Below are 17,191 nucleotides of genomic sequence, written 5' to 3'. Positions count from 1 at the left end.
TACAGTTTAATAATAATTGTTTTAGCATAAATCAAAGACCTCTTGACTATAAATTCTTTTAATACTGTATTTTCTTCTTATTTATATTAAAAAATTATGGAAATTTAGAATTAAAACAGTAAAATGCTTAATTATTTTTGTTATTGATACAATAACAGATAATATTAACTAAAACCTTAGAAATTATTTAACTTTATCAATACTTGTGTTATTCCATTTAATAATTCGTTATCCTGGAATGATATAATTATTTTTTTTTACTAGAAGTGGGAAAAAACCTATCGTGCCATAAATAAAACCACTTATTAATAAAATAAATAATTATATTATCATGCGATCACACTCAAGGCTAAACCATTTTAATAAAATATCTTTACGACATCGTTTCTCACTAATATATGTATAATAAAATAATCTTATCTCAAAATTTACTTCCTATACACTAAAAAATATCACTTTAAAGTCGAAGAAAGATCGTGTTGAGTTAAAAAAAAAATAAATTATTCAAAATTGACCATTTTCGTTATTGGGACACTGGGATTGGCAACTATTTCTTTCCAAAACGGATTGTCTTTGTCTATTTCTATTTTTCCAAGGAGTGTTTTCTTGCCGAGTAGATTTTTGGATAGTAGCCTGATAAGTATTTTTACTTGGTCCAGCATGAAGTTGTTCACGTTTGCTCTTAGAGTTGCAGTGTTGGCTTCAAGCTTCAGACTAATCGTTGGGTCAAATTTGTCACTCTTCTTCTTTTGTATCACTTCGTCGCTTTCAAATGCGCTTATCTTTATGTATAGCTGACCTACAAAGGAACAAAAAGAATTCTTTAATTTATCTATTGTCCAATAATGAATCAGTCAGTGGCCTTTATATAGAAATATTTAAATCTGTTACAAAAATAAATTGGTATTCAAATAGAGATGAGCAGCTAAGAGCCATGGTTTCTATCTGGCGACTTTTGCTCAAGAGATTTTTTCAATAAAAACCATAGATTTATAAAAACAATAATACAGGGTGTCCCAATATTGCGTGGACATAGAACTACAATGTATTTTTTGAATCAAAATAAGTTTATTGACACAAAATTTACCTATATAAAAAGTGCTTCATTTGTCCGTTAGAAAGCATCAAACTTTAACAAAATAAACACATTTTTTTTAAGAACCGCTATTCCTATTTGAATGAGATTTGGGGTGCTTATGTTTTGTTAAGTGCTTTAACATTTGGCTTTTACAAAAATCAAGAAAAATCATGGGAAGGGTGGAAACTACACCCACCAATACATACATTTTAGTATAAATAATTCCCAAGTCCACCGACTAACGATTTTTTTTTGGAAAATGGTCTTTATTCTACACTCTCAAGACGCAAAACTGTAGTAAATACCTTAACGAGTTGGAAAATATTTTTACTAAAATTTATATAAGAGTGGGGGGTAGTTTTTATCCTTTCCATACATTTTCTTGATTTTTGTGAAAGTCAAATATTCCAAGTTCTATGTCAACGGAATAATGGGACACCCTGTATACAGTGCCTATCATCTTCAGCTAAATGACAAAAACATTAATAATAAATAAATGGAAGCCCGGATGTTCTAACTCTAACAAACATATCGATTGGTATAATTAAATTTTTTTATTGGAACACCGTGTATATTTGAAGTTTTTTTTTAAATATTTTTCTTCCATTTCAAATATACCCTGCTTTTTTTCTCAGGTAAGATTTCGACAGACGATGACAGAAGAAAAGCAGATGACGTCCCATACCAATCTATTTATTTTACTAAAAAAAGTTTCTAATAATTTTTAAGTTATCTATGGATGGGTTTAAATATAAATCCGTCATGCGTCGTGTTTTGTTGTTTTTAACCAGTTTTATTGGTTTATTTAAAAAATGACAGATCGTATTTCAATTTTATTGGTTTGACGGAACGATGAACGACAAACGGACTCCGATGCGTATGAACTCGCCTTTAGATTTTTGTCATTTTTGACGCTTGTCAAAGTCTTGCCAAATTATAGGTTATAATTTTGTGTCAACTTTGTTAAATTCCCTGCGTTTTGGAAGATGATGCATTTTGATTCGTATTATTACGTGTGTTTTGTGTCTTTTGAAGTCAATTGGAGGAAAAATCGAGTGAAAATTAACTGTAGACCCAGAGCACAGTTTATGGTTAATACTCGCTGCCCAGGCAGAAAGTCTTATACACCAATGAAGTTGCCATCGATAAAGTTTGTACACCATTTCGTCGTAGATAAGTGCATCTCGTATATGGTAGAAGGATCAAACTAAACACATACTAAAAACTGGAGTAGCTGTAAAATATCGACATCACACGATAGGTAAATAATGGATTTTAGTACTGCAGAAAAATAATGTCAAAAGGTACTGGTTTAAAAAAATTATGATTAAAGTTAATTAATCAACCTTTAAGGTATAAAATTTGGTAGGTGTTATTATTAATAAAATAGTTTGTTTTATTTACCTATGTTGTTTTATTTATTCCTGTGAAATATTACAAATTTGTATTTGTACATAAGTTATATTGATAAATATAATCATAAATGCGGGTAGTTTCATAAAGCTTGAAAGTAAATAATAGTTCTTTTTTATATTTTTTTGGTATGTAGTGTCTTGTTCTTGTTTGTTTTGTATTAACACATACCGTTTTTATTAAATAAAATAACTCGATTACATTTTTTCAGTTTTATTCACAATATTTTGAAGTAATCACTTGTCATCTTGTCAATCAAATTTTAAATATTTCCTGCTATGCGTTCCAGTTGTACCAACTTATTTCTTTATAAAATAAAATAAACTACTTTGAAATTAAAATGATAGACACATCTATCACTGTCAAGGATCTTCTCGTTGGACAGACTATATAGAGGTTGTCTGCATGCATGTTGAATTTTTTTGGCTTAAAAAATGCAACCTCCGCTTCACAAAATGCATAGTTTGACTTGGAGAGCACACTATAAATAAAAATATCCTATCTATCTATATAATCTATCTCTTTTGTATATGAAATATTATACAGGGTGAAAACGAACAGTATTTAATATTACCTCTACTGATGATAGTATGAAAATTTGGCGAAACACGTCAATTTTCATATCAAGGGGGACAATGTTTGAGACATTTGTTGTCTTGTTACTTTCAACCCCTTGACCCCCAGGGCACCTACCCCTAAAATTTAAAATAGCTACCCCTATTTCTTTTACCATTTTTGTGTTTCTTATAGAATTCTACATAAACTGCATTATTTTTTTGAGAATTTTATAAGGAACACAAAAATGGTAAAAGAAATAGGGGTTGCCATTTAAAATTTTAGAGGTAGGTGCCCTGGGGGTCAAAGGGTTGAAAGTAACATGACAGTTTTTTCTCTGGCAAAACATGGTAATTTATTTTGTTTTTCATTTGATTGAATTTTATATGATCGAATATAAATGCCATCAAAGTATGCGTAGAAATGCTAATTGATGATAATTTTGCGGGGGTCGACCTCTATTGTTATTGTAATTTATTAAAAATTATCATAAAAAACTCGATAAAATTCTTAAATATATGAAAATATAAAAACAATATGGAGTACTTAGGAGGTGTGCATTCAAAGTGTTCAAAACTGCAATAAAAATACAAATTCATTTTTGAAAAATTTTTCAATCAGATTTTAGCAAATAAATGATGTCAAGGAGTGCCACAAAAATTATCATTAACTGTCATTTCATTGGCGAATGTGACGTTTTTTTTTTCGATCGCATGGTATTTTGATATTTTGTTAAAAAGAAATAAAAAAACTGGAAAATATACCTATGTTCGTGAATTTTAAAACAAAAGACTTTGATTAAAACAGATATTCAGTTATGTGTAATTATGTTGTTCTTATTTTCAAAGAATATTGCAGAAATAAAGATTTGACATTTAGATATTACTACAGGTGGTTATCATGATACAAAGAAAAAAGAAAAGTGGATATATTTTCTTTTATAAAAAAAAAACAAAAACAGTGAATTTAAAAATTGTCCAGTTTTTTATTGGACTAAATAAAGAAAACTAAAATTCACCAAAGAAAAATCCAATGATATGAGTTTTTTTATTGAATATTATTAACACGTTTAAAATTCAATGTGAAATTAATAAATACCTTTGGTCCTTTCATGCTCTTGCATTGTATGTAGAGTACATCGAAATTTAGTGACACTTATTTCAACTACATCATTGGTACCGTCCTCGCTGACAGCATATTGTAGGGTTAATTCAACACAGCCATTTTTACCTTCCCTCTGCAAAAAATAATATTAAGTGTCATCAAATTTTATGCTAAAGAAATGTGAAAACATAATCATTAAAAATATTCTTGGTTCTAGGTTCTAGATTCAGTCTTTCCTAATAATAATCTTGTTACAGAAACATACAGGTCTTAATAAGTCTTAAATTTCGTTGCATAAATATTAGAAAAACCGTAGTTTAATAATATACAGGGTGCTCCAATAATAGAGAACATCGGGTGTATCTCGGGTATGTGAGAGTTTATGGAAAAAAAATATTTACAGTGTAATTTCTTTATCTATTCAAAAAGATTACAGTTGGGGGTTGGAACCTTTGGTGTTACACAGCAAAATAAAACACTAAATCACCACAATACACCAAAACACTTTTACTTTTAGTAAAGGCTGCTGCAAGTCTTGATCATCTGCTGATGACGCTAACACGGTTAGCGAAACGCGCGTCCAGTGTAAAAGTAAAAGTGTTTTTGTTGTATTGTGGTGATTTAGTGTTTTATTTTGCTATTCAAAAAGAGTGATAAAACATAAAAATAAAATGGCTACTATTCGTAAAGTATTTGGCATTTTTAAACTTTTAATGTGGCATTTTAATCAGTATTAGACTGCATAGTTTTTCCTTCATTTTACGCACCTCGTAGGCATCTCTTCAAGTTTCAGAGATCACAATGATGAGGCTTGAATTTGGCACACCCTGTATATTAATAAAATTATATCCTTTTTATTAATAGTATATCATGCCATCCAATGGAAAAAAACCGCGTCAAAGACTACTGAGAAATGACAATCGATGATAATTTTGGCCAGGTCAATCTCTATACATGATTTACTAAAAATTAACATATAACTTAACACTAACAGACAGTTTAAAAAAGGCTAGAACGTTTCTAGCCACAAATCTATTTTCAAAAATATTGTTTTCTCGAATTTTTTAAACTAAAATATACAAAAAAATATGTTTACTCAATATAAAACTAAATCACAACCTTCTTGAGGCCAACTAGCAGTATATAAGCACTATTACAAAAAGTACGGGCCAAGTAAATGACGTCTAGGGCTTGACCTCGCCAAAATTATCATCGATTGTCATTCCCCAGCCCTCTTAGACGCCGTTTTTTTTCGATCGTATGGTATTAATGGTTAATAATAGATATTAATGAAGAAAAATACACACATCATTTTAAGCAAGTCATTAATAATTTAGCTATTCTGTCTACTTAATGGGATGATCTGGACAACAACAATGCAATTTATCATTTTCAGTAAACGGATAATTTGAATATATGACGTGCGTCATTAAGGAACTGCGCGTATATTATGCAAATGCGAAATAAAATAGCATCAATTTGCCAAATTCGTCTTACGGGTTGCGTCTGGATCCCACTCGTAATCTCCTTCACGCTCCTCCACACATCTGGCGTGCCGATCGCGTCGTCTCGCAGGTTTTGAGTGAAGTTCTTGTATTCTAAGTTATAAGTCACCGCTCCTATGGTCCTACGATCTTTCATTGAATTCCTGAAAAAAATAAACCATAATAACACAAGTATACACGGTTTTGGACCTGAACAACTAAAAGCAATTTCTAACATAATTTTTGTAGCTGAATCCAAATCAGCAGTCCATTTTTTAAGATTGGTTCTAGTTTTCGAAATATTCAATAAATCCATTATTTTACTATTTTTGACCGTTAAACAATGTAAATCAGAAATTGACAGAGGTTGAACTGAGTCTTTTATACTGCTTGGGATCTGTTTCACGGATTAGGGTCCAACAGTAAATCGCTCATCATGTCTTCGTCCCAAAATCCTTCGTATCGCCTTTCGATTTTCGCTATATCTTGGTGTAGCCGCTCTCCTTGTTCGTCGCTCGTGTCGCCCAAGTTTTGTGGAAAAAAATCAAGATGTGAATGCAAAAAATGTATCTTGAGAGACATTCGAGCTCCAATCTTGTGGTAATTTTGCAATAAATTGTCGATTACTTGCTTGTAATCCGGTGATTTATGATTACCGAGAAAGTTGTGAACGACACTTTGAAACGATGCTCATGCTGCTGCCTCATCAAGCGTTAAACATTTTGTAAACGTTGCGTCAGCCATTAGTTTTCGAATATCAGGTCGACAAATATTCCTTCTTTGATTTTTGCGTATGACAGTTTTGGAAATAACTTGGTTAAGTACTGGAAAGCCTTCGCGATTGAGGCTTTGAATCGACTTTGCAACGTTCTCTCTGCATTTTCACACGTTCCGCAACACAATCACAATACAAATCCAAATGATGTTTAATGCAACGCCGTCAACTGACCGTGCCTCACCTACCCGGGCCGCTATAAGACCGCAGTGCTACTACCTGTGGCTACTACCATGCACGAACTCGAAAACTAGAGCCAATCTTGACAAACGGATTGAAGATCTGGGTTCAGGGCATCAAATAACGTTAAAAATCGTTCTCATATGCTCGGGTCCAAATTTGACCCGAATTTGTAAACTTGTGTTATTGAATCAGTTCATTTCAATCAAAAATTGCATAATATTCTAAGTAGACTACTTCTTGAAGTAATTAATAAAGAAAATCAATGACTCATAAATTAAAAATATCAATATTGTTGCTAACTATTGGTAACTAATAACTAACGGTATTTAACTAGGTATCTATTATAATTTACCTAAAACTGCTCCTTCTAAGAGTCCTGTTATTATTCTTCCTAATAAAATCTTCCGTTTTATCAGATAGAAATTTCTTTAAATAATTTGTATTTTTCTGGGGTTTCTCTTCAACAGTCTCTTCTAAAATGGCGTAGATCGTGAAAGAAACAAAAGTTCCTTTCAAAATGTCGTATGTCTTGGGGGAAACGTTGAGGTTGAAAGTGAACTCTTCGTTGATTGTTGGCCAACTGTCCTTTACAATTTTGGTTTCGAATTTTTCTTTTGAAGGGAATATCGTCACCTAGAAAAAAAATATAACATAAGAAAATGGAAACAATTTCATTTAAAATTGGTCATATATGAAAAACCATACAATTCTAGAGACTATATGACTTGATAATTTAATTTTAGAAATAAAGATTTACTGAAAATCCACGATATTAAGAATATCAAGCATTCTTTTTAAAAATCTTTTTACGAAAATAAACTTTATTAGAGATTAATAATATAATACTAATATTAGTTAGGGTTGGCGACATATTCTATAAAATCCTGTAATTTGGACTAATAATCAATTTATACAGGGTCGCTGTTATATGAGGAAACGGTCGATTATTAGGGAAAATATAGGAGGTACCGCAAAAAGTTAAATACAAAAGCTATGAGATTTTTAAATATCTACTAGCCAGTAATAAATTTAAGTATACGGGGTCGGTCATAAAGTCGTGGCACATCAAACTTTCATTTTTTTAAAATGGAATCCTCCTGTATATTATTGCATATTTCAATTCTTCTTTCAATTCTAAGGAAGAATAGAGATACATACAATGTACCTCAACCAACCGTTTTCGAGTTATTAACTTTTGAAAATATCACTTAAGCAATACGATTTAATTAATTTCGATGTGTTGATTGCGTAATGCCCCATCAATGACATTGATCTGTTTAGCTCTTGCCATTACGGTTGTATTATTGGGAAGAATTATAACGATTATACTAACGTATAAATCTACTTGATCAAGTTCAAGAACATAAGCCGAAATAGGAAAACCCGTATATAGATACACATCTAATTAACAAAAGAAGTATGAAGACGTCAATACTATTGTTATGTTTTGGTGATTCAAAATTGATCGGTACATGACAACTAATTGAACGCTTAAACATTATGTGTGCACGTTTTATTGAAGATAATGAAAAGCATATTAGTAATCTAAACTTTGACAACAAATAAATTATCACAATATTGATTAAAATTTATTCAATAATAATTTATTTATTGTTACTGTTATATACAGAATTAAACAATAATAAAGTTTAATTATTCACTCTAAAAAGATAGTAAAAACAAATTTCTTTAAATTTAAAGGATGCCTCCATGTTTCTCAAAGAAACTTGATTTTTAAATTAGAAAGAGTCTTTTTTTTGAGCATTTTTCTAGTATATAAAATGTTTCTAAAACATATAAAGAGTAGTAGATATTTAAGTAGAAAAAAAAATCTAAGTAAGTATTTATTTATCTTTTGTAAGTATTTATCTTTTTGTTATTTACTATTTCTTTGTTAATTTATCAAAGATCACCAGCTGTTCAAATTTGAAAATCAATAACAAAATAATTGACCCATTGAATAAGCCAACCTATCACCGAGTTATTTGAAAAAATGCAATGATAAAGTTATCTCAATAAAATTAATTTTAATGTATCTTTGTTTAGAGGAATGCAATATTGCAATCTCTTGACTTTTTGTTTTCTCCTGTTGACATTAATTTATAAATTTAGCAGAATATCTTTATTTCTAAAATATAGATAAAAATATGAATTATTATGAAGTTTAAACTATATTATTATGAAGACATCTCTAGATTATTTGAGGTGCTTTTTACATAACGATTTATATGATATTTTTATTCTTGTAAAGTTTTATTCATAGACACCAGGCTAAATAAATTATCCGTTCGAAAAAAAAAGCCATCGCGGTGAGCTTTGGAATGATAATCAATGATAATTTCTGCCAGGCCAACGCATACACGTTATTTATTAATAATTGGCATCATTTTCATCAGGAATGTATAAGAAATGGGAGTCAGAAACTATCAATTAACTTAGATCATTTTAGGGGTCACTATGCGACGTGGTTTTTTTTTTCGATCATATGATATGTTGTTATACAGGGTGAGTCTTAAATAAGTGCAAATATTTTTAGGGGTTTAGAAATTCGACTCCAGAGACACGATTATGAGGTTTTTTCGCGAAAAAATTTTTTTTACATTTTTTTTGGAAATTTGTTTGGTCTTTAGTTAATTAATTTCTTCATAATAATGGCAACATAGGTAGTGATTCAAAAATAACTCGGTTACTTTGGATTTATTTGAAAAAGGGTAAAGAGGAAATATGTTTCTTTAATGGAGATCTACCAGCCCTGAAAATATTTGTACTGATTTAAGGCTCACCCTGTATAAAACAACATTCATTCATTGTTCTTCATTAATTATTAGTTAGCTGTAATTAATTAACAAAAGTTAAAACTAAAAATGAAATACATATTTCAAAAATATATTACGGATATAACAAAACTAGGTACAGTTTATAAATTCTTATTTCAAAACATTTTTATACTGTGCAAATTCTGTAAATGCTAATCTAAAAATTACTCATATAAACTGTTTGCCAACATGTGTTTTATAATTTAAGTTCATAAATTTTAAAGGATAAGATAAGAATTTAATCCTTTAAAATGAAAATTAATTTTTTTATGAATTTTTTAAGGTAATTCTAATTTACTAAAAATAGTATAAGAATAGTATTGAACCTACTGAGTCTGTGGTTGGTTCACAATATGAATAGTATGCCACTTCAGTGATTACAGTTGAGGGTTGGAACCTTTGGTGTTACACAGCAAAATAAAAACACTAAATCACCACAATACACCAAAACACTTTTACTTTTACACTGGACGCGCGTTTCGCTAACCATGTTAGCATCATCAGCAGATGATTATAAACTAGATGATGACTATAAACTACTCAGTTTATAATCATCTGCTGATGATGCTAACATGGTTAGCGAAACGCGCGTCCAGTGTAAAAGTAAAAGTGTTTTGGTGTATTGTGGTGATTTAGTGTTTTTATTTTACTTCAGTGATTCTATTAGACTATATTACAACGAACCTATTTAAGAGACAAATATTTTTAAGAAACTGTAATTTCTAACTTTTATTACTACTCTGACATACATAACTCCCTACAACGCTACATCTGCAAGTAGTAAATTTTCAGTATTTCACTTGATTTCATCACATCGTAAAAATATAAAGCAAATTTTTGTGTTCGTTGCTTACATAAAAAATTAGGCGCTCTACTTAGAAAGCGAACGTATAAAAATTCTAAAAACCACTCTGTAAATAGGCACACATTTGTAGTCCATGGTGCAAAATCGTTTAGCACTTGTTAGTCGATACAGTACTCGTATTTGTCATTGTTCTGGGTTTAATGATACGTTTTAATTTATATTAACGCCGATGCATTTTGAACTTTCTTCTCTGTGACCCCAAAAGCCTGATTGTTTGGCTGAGTCAGCCGTAAAAATCAATTGGATTGTCCAGAACTGGGTAATTTTCTTTGTTGGTGTCGAAATAGTTAAAATCCCAAATATTTTAAGTTTAAAGAGAATACTAATCATCTACCAAATATGTAGGATAAGGGGAAATATCCAACGATGTCCATTTCATGGTAATTTTCAAGTAATCACCTTAATCTCTCTAATAATAGTTTTCGAGATAAAAAGTATAACATGTATAAAATTGACAAAAACATAAACTTAAATATACATTGGTAAATTCATGAATTATTGGGCATATTTAAAATTGAAATTTGGGTTATAGATTAAGGAAAGTCGATATATTCGATCCGTCGAAAACAATTGATTGAATATCAAATTGTTATATATTAATTTAATAATTAATATAAAATTGTTTAAGTCTTTGTTATTCAAGATTTTTCACAGTTTACATGAGCTCAATTTTAAGCTATATTTTTACAGCCGAGGATACCTTAATTGCCTTAAGCACAGAATATAATATTCTGTGCCTTAAGGGTCTATATTATATTATATTCTCTGGATGTCTAGATTAGATTATATATATATATTATATTGGTCGATCTTCGTTCACTTTGACATATATTTCTGATTATCACATACCTATTTTTGCACTCCAAGGCTAATAAGATGTAACATAACGAAGATATTATGTCACTGTCATATTTGCTTATCGATTTAGTTGATTGCTCTTGAACTGATATGAGCATCATATTCGCACACAAGATACCTAGTCAGCCTAACAAAAGTTATCTGTTTATTTTTGTTAATTTCAAAGGTAGAAGCAAATAATGGTATTTGAACAACTTTAAACAGGTTATTTTTATTTGTAATTGTCATGTTGTTATATAGAGAAAAATGTATGTGTTGACTTAAACAATATACCGGATGTTACAAATCCAACTCTCACATTTGAGATCTCGAAACCAGTGACAAATACAAGGTGGATAAAATTTTCGGTATTAGTTTTTGATTTCTTTCTTTTCAATTATTTTTAAAAGTTAAGAATCTTTTTCCGTGGTTCTTCAATCAATATCAACTTTATTTTTAACTGAACTCTAATGTGATTTCATCGAATTTTGTCACCGATTCTTTACTTCAATTTTAAATTATTACTAATATTTTCTTATATCTGCATTGTTAGTTTGACTATGATAAGTTACCGGAAAAAATAGAGCCAACAGAAATAAACCACAATGATTGAGGTTATCTCTAAAACATCCTTTATATAATCCAATTTAATAAAATTATATTAAACGATACAAAATGATAAATTTAATTAATTCCTTAAATCTTTCCATATGATTATTTTTATAATTATTGATTACCAAATTATATATTTTAAAATATATTTTTTCCACAAGTTTAATTTATGTACTTTAACCGTGTAGCATGTTTTTGTGTAATGATACTAAAATGCAACTAATGAACTATTTGATTATCCACTTGAAATTTAATTTAAAGACCTATAAAGTATTTCTAGAATTACAAAAACACATTAGGTAGAATAAAAAATTCTTGATAATATACTTATATCTTTATTATTATATCGTATATCTTTGTTCTTATCAATCATTAAATAAATATTTCTAATATTAATTTAAGAAAAATGTGTTCCAGTAATTTGTTATTTAAACTGTTTGTCATACAGTTGGCCAAAATTTTAGCTTTTCATTTTGAAAGAACCTGGATATGTTACACTACAATGTTTTTGCAACTATGTATTTTTAATTGAGAGCTACATACGCATATTTTGTAAAATAATTAAAGATCTCACTGAGGACCTGATTTGGAGCTTTAGGGAACCCTGGGTCACCCTCTAGTATACAGGGTTTTCATAGATACTTCGTAAGATTTTACCTGAACCGCCAGAAAATTAAATAGAAGTAAACAAAAGACGATTAAAAAGTCAAAAAAAATTGAGCGGCAATGCAAGACTTTGGCAAGACCAAGACCAAGACCAAGAGAGGCTCTAGACTCTGCGGTGATGAGATTCCTCTCTCGGAGGAGATCAAGTATCTAGGAACCACGCTGGATACCAAAGTGAGCTTGAACCATGACCAACATGACAGACAGGCCAGAGACATCGATTTGTGACGTCACCGCACTAGTCCGGCTTTTGTATTGTGCCATATGGGACTGCATATAGGTTTTGCATAAATAATAGTATTTATTGATAGTTTTGCCAGATATAAATATGAAAAATATTATACAGAAAGGTATTAAAAAATAACATTAACTTTTTATCGCGTTAAAGTAATTGAATAGCATTAAAATTTAGATCTAAAGCACGAATATTAATACGAAATAAACTACATCATAAGATGAACAAAATAAAATCTAGATAATAAAAAGCGTGTCCTAAAATTGCGTTAGCGAGTATTTAGCAACTAGTAATAATATACTAGATAAAAAGTTTCCAAATATTAAAAATTTGAAAACTATACGTTTGTCGACAAGTTAAGAAAATGTATTGTATATGATAACGGCAGAATACATTTTAAAGTTTAATTAAAAATAATTGTAAAAATTTGCCTAACATATTTAAAAAATGTGGATATCAGATAGAATTAACTTTTAACATTAAGTAATTTGTAGTTCGATGTTCATCAAGTAACCATCTCCATAAATCGTAAATAAAAAGATAAAGATATCATATTTTTATATAAAATACTGAAATAAATATATAAAATATATTGGCCATTTCATAATAATAATAATACTTTTCAATATTTATTTCATCCTGAATTTCCAAATCTTGTTTTCTTTCATCGGGACGTTTTCTCTTTATGGGAACATGCACAGAGGGTCCATAAGAGGGTTGATTTGGAAAAATTGTAGGCACAGCATGTTCTGTAGGTTTTGGACGTGACCTAGTTACAGTTAGTATTGTTGGGAAAGAGAATGTAGACAGATCCTGAGGACTTATTATAATTGCTGCTACAAGGCACAGGCACAAAACAATGTCGCGGAATTTTTTATTTCACAAAGTAAAAATAAAGAAACGAAAACTGTTTTACATAAAAATACACGTCACTTACGTTGGTTTAACACTATACACTAACACTAACGCTATTAATTATGTTTTTTATAAATTCCCCAACTTTTTCCTAGCCCGGACACACAGCCGGCATCGCCGGTGTATGGTTTTTTTCGCGGATACGATGTTATGAGTCGGATCTAGATAGTTCACTATTCACTCAAAATTATTTAGTATAATTTTATTAGCATAGAAACGCGTAAAAAACACAGATTTGTTGCGAAACTAATGAAAACAATTGGTTTGTTTACGACTACTAATTCTGGACCACTTCGGTAGAACTGTCAAAACAGTCAGACCTTGAATATGACGTTAGCCACGCTTGAACTGACATTTGGAAAATGTTACAAGGAGGTCGGTGGCTACACCAGCGGTAGTCAGACGATTTCATGGAAAAATCTAGGGCCTCAGATCACAGATGGTGCACTGTACACTGGGGTAGTGAGGCCTTCGGTAACATATGCATCCTTGGTATGGCGGCCTAAGGTAATGCAACAAACAACAATGCTGATTAAAAATTTACCAAAAGGAATATAAAAAATACTCTAAGTGGTTGGGACAGAAATATATTGTAGCAGGGGATGTCGATGATACTGGTCTCTTGTAAATTTATTATATGTGATATTAATGATGTAAGTAAATTATTAGAGTAGTTAGATGAGTATCCATTTTCATTTTATATTATTCAAAATCTCTATTGTATTTCATGGTTGTTACCTTAGGTTTTTATTATACAGGGTGAGTCTTAAATAAGTGGAAATATTTTCAGGGCTGGTAGATCTTGATAAAAGCAACATATTTACTCTTTACCATTTTTCAAATAAGTCCAAAATAACCGAGTTATTTAAGTTCGAAAATTTAAAAAAAATTGTTTTTTTTTGGAAAAATTTTGAGAGCCACCGGATTTTTTCTGTATTTGTATCCCTTTTAGTGCCGTAACCATAGAGAAAAGCTGTAGCTACGGTAATATCAGAGATTAAGAAATTATACCGTGGGAAAATTTGCCGTGAACAGACAGTTCTAAAAAGTTTTCGAAAAGTATACAGGGAAATTTAAAAGAAAATGTACGATTTTCAAGATCTTTTTTTTTGCGAAAAAAACCTCATAGACGTGTTCCTGGGGTCGAAATATATCACCCCTGAAAATATTTGCACTTATTTAAGACTCACCCTGTATAAAAGGTAGAGGGAATTATGGCATCTTAATTCCCGTTAATAATGTTCCAAGGGAATTATGACTATTTTTTGTTAGCGCAACCAAGATAACATAAGCTTATAATACAGTAAGAAATAAAATATAGGTATTCATCAGGTATCTTTGTAAGAATACGAAATTTTTTAAAAAATCACACTGAATTTTTGTTTTTTAATTTTAATTTGTATTTATATTAATTTCCAATATATTCCACGTCTGGCTTTCTGTTTATTATTTTTTCTACATCAATAATATAACGTACTATAATTTAATTTAAAAAATGTAGGTAGGTACCTTAATGACGTATCCTTTGGCTTTGCACGTGCCGTAATCCGTGGGTAGGTACCTGGCACCAATCACTTTCACCACGATCCGTTTGAGTTTCTCCACGAACGTCACTTTGAATCCGATCTGCGGCTCACTAGATCCTTTCGTCTCGCCCTGCTGTCCCGTTAGCTTGCTGTTGAAATACGTCAAAACACTTGACAATCGCTGTTCCATCTTTTGCCGGTGACCGTTCGCGTCGAACTGCGAAAAGCGCAACTATACCGCATTAAGCACAAACAGAGAAAAGTCAATTATCGTCGGCAATGATGACTGTCATTTGATGTAATTTGGATATGTTATTATACGTTCGGAACATGTGAATGTGATGAATACAAATGCGGGTGTCGGTAGAGCTGGTTTATAATGTTTAGTGCAACTGAACATCGGACTAATTAGATTTAGTGAGATGTGTTCGTTGAATTTTTTATCTTATCAGTTAAAACCTATTGTATTAAGTGTACGTCAATTTTAAGAATACGTATCCTTATATAATTACAGTATGTAAAGCTTTCTAATATGTATCAAACATCGAAAAAATTTGATTTTTTTACCGTTATCTAGTGAAGTCCATAATAGATAGGTAATCAATAAAAAAATTTTAAAAAATTAGAAAATAATTTTTGTCTGAGATACTAGGTGACCCAGTTAATTTTCCATAAATGTTTTTGGGAATTTACATCTTTTTATTTCCTAGCCTACTGCTATAATTTTTAGACCTTATAGGCTCGGTGCATTCTCCGCCGGTGCTGCCACCATCGGAGAATATCGTAAACTGGTATATACAAATACATAGGTTTAAATCGCAAGTATGGGAAAAAATTATTATATAATTATTGTAAAAGAGTTAGGAAGTGTAATTTGTAAAAATTATAAAAATAAAAATAAACAAGTAAATGTAAAACCTCTGACGAGGGTTAGGGGACTCAAAAAATCTTTTATTTCAAATTTAATTTCGATTTATCAAATCTCGTTTTTTTATCTGAAAAAATAAAGAAGTTATAGGGGTGAGCCACTTTTGAGACGCACCCGGTATATATTTTGTATATATTTTTTTGGTTAGACAAGAAATATTTGTAGAGTGTTAATAAGCACTGGAAATAGTGCATATAAACACTTCAAAAACCAAACACTTTAATTATTATAAAGTGTCTGATAAATACGTTGTAACAATATTCTCAAGAAAATATAAAAATCTACAATAATCTATATGTACTAGATATATAATAGATAAAGTGAGATTATATTGAACTTATCTACATTTATATATCATACCAAGTGGAATAAGTCGATAGAACATATTTATAAATGTTTGTTGTATTATTATTAATTTAATTTGATAAAAAAGGAATTCAGCAAACACAAAATAATGCGAAAATAAATAATAAAATAAAAAGTGTCTATATCTATGTATGTATGTGGCAGATTCATCTCTCAATCATTCGTCAACGGTTTCTTGTAGACGTATCAGTTTTAAAAAACTAAAGTCTTCTCGAATAGTTTTTTAATTTAAATATTTTAAATAGTTTTTTTCTTTATTCTTTGAATTTTTTTTGCTTCCGAGACGACGGAAAGAGATAAACTTTCCGAAACGTTAAGCATTTTTTTCTTTGTTAGGCAAATTTGTATAACTAAAATAACTTCTGACAAGCAGTTTCCGTTTGGGTTTAACGCAGAAGTGTTTACAAAAAATAACTATTTTATTTTGCAGATTTTCTTGCAGTGCAGTGGCGAAATACCCATAAAGGATTTTTTAGAGAGATGAATCCGCCACATAGGTATAGATATTTTTTATTGTATCTATATTCGTATTACTTATTGCATATACATAAATAGACCAATTATAAAATGGTCAAGTTTCAATTAAAGTTATTTAGATACAACATTGAGTTGAACAAATAGGAATGTCGATAAACGCACTGCTTTGTACAGCAGGACATCTGGAGTAATTAGATTAAGTGAACCATTGTAGTTTAATTTTTATATCAGTTAAAATAAATTATTGTAATGATACCTTCTGTTTAAGGCATAGTAATAATATTATTGATTTCTCTATAATGTTCATTTCTAATCATCATTTTTGAATCTAAAAAATATACAACTTAAAATCTCAG

At 30.1% G+C, this 17,191-nt stretch overlaps 1 protein-coding gene across 1 annotated transcript; it reads right to left on the bottom strand.

The window, feature by feature from the left end:
• Nucleotides 1-305: 305 nt before the first annotated feature.
• On the bottom strand, nt 306-15,474 carry LOC115881529. The gene is made up of 5 exons (XM_030899060.1): nt 15,048-15,474; nt 6,945-7,225; nt 5,648-5,798; nt 4,145-4,283; nt 306-799 (listed from the first exon to the last, which is right to left on the bottom strand). Exons 1-5 carry the CDS (start codon nt 15,252-15,254, stop codon nt 501-503), a joined length of 1,077 nt encoding a protein of 358 aa, XP_030754920.1. The 5' UTR covers nt 15,255-15,474; the 3' UTR covers nt 306-500.
• Between the last annotated feature and the right edge of the window lie 1,717 nt (nt 15,475-17,191).

This window comes from Sitophilus oryzae, unplaced genomic scaffold (genome assembly GCF_002938485.1).
Source record: "Sitophilus oryzae breed Bouriz unplaced genomic scaffold, Soryzae_2.0 scaffold_172_pilon_pilon, whole genome shotgun sequence".
NCBI classification, from domain to species: domain Eukaryota; kingdom Metazoa; phylum Arthropoda; class Insecta; order Coleoptera; family Curculionidae; genus Sitophilus; species Sitophilus oryzae.
The sequence above is the reverse complement of the archived record's forward strand: the minus strand, read 5'-3'. Positions and strand labels throughout refer to the sequence as shown.